We start from the raw sequence: 3,651 nt of genomic DNA, 5'->3' as shown, positions 1-3,651 counted from the left end.
AGAGCAGACCAACTTTGTCACTGAAGCCATAAACTGTTACTTGGTCATACATCAACTTAGTCACTTTTTCCAAGTCATTTTGTGCTCCTGTTGAGATTCTTCCAATCAGAACCTGCATTTAGAAACCACACTGTCATTAGTCTCATGCATGCATGGTTTTCAAGGTTGGTAAACAACATCTCATGAAGAAGATACCAATAAAGAACTAGTTCTACTCATTGAAGAGAACTGATTTTTCTTCCAAATTAATCCTCCTAATAAACGTCTTTCTATTTAGAGAAAGAATTTATTATTTTTTAAGATTCCAAGGCACTTATTTCATCTACTATATCTACTTTTTCCTTCATTTACTATTCAACATGATATTTAGGAGGATTATTAGGAGGCTATATCATTGTTCTAGGAAACAAAAATTAGTGTAAACATGGAGGGAAAAGAGAAAACTACCTGCTCCGCAGCCCTACCACCAAGGATCCCACAAATCTCATCAAGAAGCTGCTCCTTTGTCATTAGGAGATTCTCACTGGGAACATACTGGGCAAACCCAAGAGCTGCTGTACCGCGAGGAACTATGGTTACTTTCAACAATGGTTGAGCGTGTTCCAAGAACCATGCTGCAACAACATGGCCAGATTCATGGTAAGCAACGGTACGCCTTTCCAACATGCTTACTACCTGGTTGAGAAACATACATTCCAATGTGGAAGCTCAGTAGAGGGGCCAGGGGGAGTGTTCCATTCCAAATAGGTTCAACATTTTTCAATTTAGTGCTACTTCAGTGTCAGTAATGAATGTTCATATTCAATTATTCATAAATAGACATAAGCATCATGAGTTCCATGGTATGAAGTATGAACTCTAAAGACTACTTACCATGTTCTTCTTCTCCAATCCACCAATAATCCTATCAATTGCTGCCTCAAAATGTTCCATAGTGACGCAAGTCTTCTGGCTTCTTGCAGCAATCAGTGCAGCTTCATTGCAAACATTGGCAATGTCTGCTCCAGCAAATCCAGGGGTAAGTGCTGCAAGCCTCTGTGAATAATATGACGGATCATGGTCTAGTTTGATCCTCTTCAAGTAGATTTGAAATATCTGGTTGCGACCCTTAATATCAGGCCTATCGATGCTAATCTGGCGATCGAATCTGCCAGGCCTAAGCAGAGCTTTGTCCAAGATATCAGGTCTATTTGTGCCAGCAAGCACAACAATCCCAGAAGTGGTTCCAAAACCATCCATCTCCACCAACAATTGATTCAATGTACTTTCGCGCTCATCATTGCCACCAGAGAAGCTTCCACGTCCCCTGGCTCTACCTATTGCATCAATCTCATCAATGAATACTATACTTGGAGCACATTGCCTTGCTTCCTGGAACAAGCTTCTCACCCTTGAGGGTCCAACACCAACAAACATCTCCAGAAAATCAGAACCAGATATAGATAGAAAAGGCACACCGGATTCCCCTGCAGTTGCTTTTGCTAAGAGTGTTTTCCCTGTGCCTGGAGGCCCAACAAGAAGAGCACCCTTTGGAATTTTCGCACCAAGTTCTTCATATTTCTTTGGATTCTTTAAGAAATGCACAAACTCCATGATTTCTTGCTTTGCCTCATCACACCCAGCAACATCTTTAAAGTAGACCTGAAAAAGATTGAATCTCAAACTGGATACAGAAATCAACATCCATCTTATTTACAAAGGGAAAATCATAAGAGATTCAACCTTGTTTTTTGCATGTTTATCCACTTTAGTTACACGGGCTTTTCCTAAGTTGAAAATTCCACTAGCACCTTTGTTGTTGCCCCCACCAACACCAAACCCACCTTGCACTCTTCTCCCCATATACACGAGAGATCCCAAAAGCAAAAGTGTTGGAGCAAATCTCAATAACTCTTGGTACCAATAAACGTCAGAAGTATATGTGACAGGAATATAATCATGAGGGTGAATGTTGAGTGCTTCCTGTGCTTCCTCTAGCTTCTCCTCGAAGGACTCGACGCTGCCTATGATGAAATAGTATTTATATTGGCCTCCAGTTTCAACTGTTGCAGGAAGTGTTTTCCCTTCATCAACATGATCTCCTGTTCCATTATGGTGAGAGCCCTTTACATAGATTTTGGCAACTGACTTATTTGAAACAACAATGTGGTCTACTACTCCTTCCTCCAAAAGCTTTGTTTTAAACTCTTGGAAACTAATCTGCAAACAATCGAAGTTCCATCCATGTCAAGAAGAGCAGTGAAACATAAGAAACTACAAAATTCTGGCAAAATGAGATGTCTCATTGACAGTAATCACATTGTTAGGTTCATGTTCTAGTTATCAAGCAGGGACACTCCGCAAAAAATAAAAGTCCTATTAACTGGTAGTGTATAAACACAATTATGCTTACTTTCTGGAGTTCATGTTCAGGTAAAGGAGCAGATGAAAGAAGTACCAACATCATCAACAAAGGTGTGATGATATTGTGAAGTTGTTTCTTCAAGTTCTCTTGAAATTTTTCATGATTGTCAGTTTTGTTATCTTTGTTTGTGTTGGATTCATCTGAAATGAAAATAAGATATCAAGTGTTTGAAGTATTCATCATTAGCTGTTATGCAAAGTTGAGAGAGCTATATATCAATCCATTAGAACTTCAACCTATTAGCATAAGCATCTACCAAACTTGATATTTTTAACGCAAAAGTACACATTAGGCAGACACTAATCAACAATGTCACCTAATACATTAACTTTATACCTTCTTTAGACTTAGATTTCTGCTGATCCTCTTTTGGAATTTCTTTCTTTCCCTTGGGATAGTAGTTCTCATAATCTGCCAAAAGAGAAATGCAATAAAAAATCAAACTCAAGAAATGACAGTATTAGCACACTAACAACAACCACAATGCATGCAATTGAAAATTGCATCAGCACACAACAAAAGGAAACACTTTTTTCCTTGCACTTACTTTTTTTCTTTGGGGCATTATTAATGCTGGAAAAGAGCCGATGAAGCCTATGCAATATTAAATTGGAAGCGAAACCATTGGTAATAGTAGTAGCAGCAAGAAAAGGAGCTCCTCCGAATGAAGAAGAAGCAACATAGCCATAACCCTTCAAAACGGTTGCTCTTCCAGCATCGCGTTGTAACAAATTCTATAAGCATATATATAAATATGCATCCACACTTTTTTATTTTTTATTTTTTCCTAAAAATAAATGAATGAAATAATGCAAACACTTGAATTCAAGAGAAAACATAGCGGGAGCAAAAGAAAACAAAAGAAGAAGAAGGCTCACTTTAGCACGAGAATAGCGTGATAGGGAGTGACCAATCCTTGAAGCAATCATGCTTATTGCAATCGTAATCAATCAGCGTTGTTATTATCTTCTGTTGTTCTTGGCTTTGTTTCAACAAACATAATGGAAAAAGTTATAATGGGGAACGTAAATTGAATAAATATTGATAAGCTAAGATTATTGTTGAGGATGAACATGGCGTAATTTGAATGTCAGGTTTCTTTTCTTGTTTATTTTTGGAAACTCCTCTTTCATTCATTCATTCCATTCCGCTAAAAGAACGAACAGAAGAAAACGATACGAGAATTTATACGTTTCGTTTTTTTTTTTTTTAAATGGGATTGAGTGGCCCACTTCTAAGGTTAATAT

At 37.9% G+C, this 3,651-nt stretch overlaps 1 protein-coding gene across 1 annotated transcript in view; it reads right to left on the bottom strand.

Moving 5' to 3' along the window:
• LOC107610259 (ATP-dependent zinc metalloprotease FTSH 10, mitochondrial) overlaps positions 1-3,574 on the bottom strand; it is a 4,097-nt gene extending 523 nt beyond the window's left edge. The window contains exons 1-8 of the mRNA XM_021108575.1: positions 3,283-3,574; positions 2,952-3,138; positions 2,741-2,815; positions 2,393-2,544; positions 1,723-2,199; positions 874-1,641; positions 448-675; positions 1-112 (exon numbers count right to left, since the gene is read on the bottom strand). Of these exons, the coding sequence (XP_020964234.1) occupies positions 1-112; positions 448-675; positions 874-1,641; positions 1,723-2,199; positions 2,393-2,544; positions 2,741-2,815; positions 2,952-3,138; positions 3,283-3,333 (2,050 nt within the window). The 5' untranslated portion in view covers positions 3,334-3,574. The remainder of the gene's footprint in view (positions 113-447; positions 676-873; positions 1,642-1,722; positions 2,200-2,392; positions 2,545-2,740; positions 2,816-2,951; positions 3,139-3,282) is intronic.

Source organism: Arachis ipaensis, chromosome B08 (genome assembly GCF_000816755.2).
Source record: "Arachis ipaensis cultivar K30076 chromosome B08, Araip1.1, whole genome shotgun sequence".
In the NCBI taxonomy this organism is placed as follows: domain Eukaryota; kingdom Viridiplantae; phylum Streptophyta; class Magnoliopsida; order Fabales; family Fabaceae; genus Arachis; species Arachis ipaensis.
The sequence above is the reverse complement of the archived record's forward strand: the minus strand, read 5'-3'. Positions and strand labels throughout refer to the sequence as shown.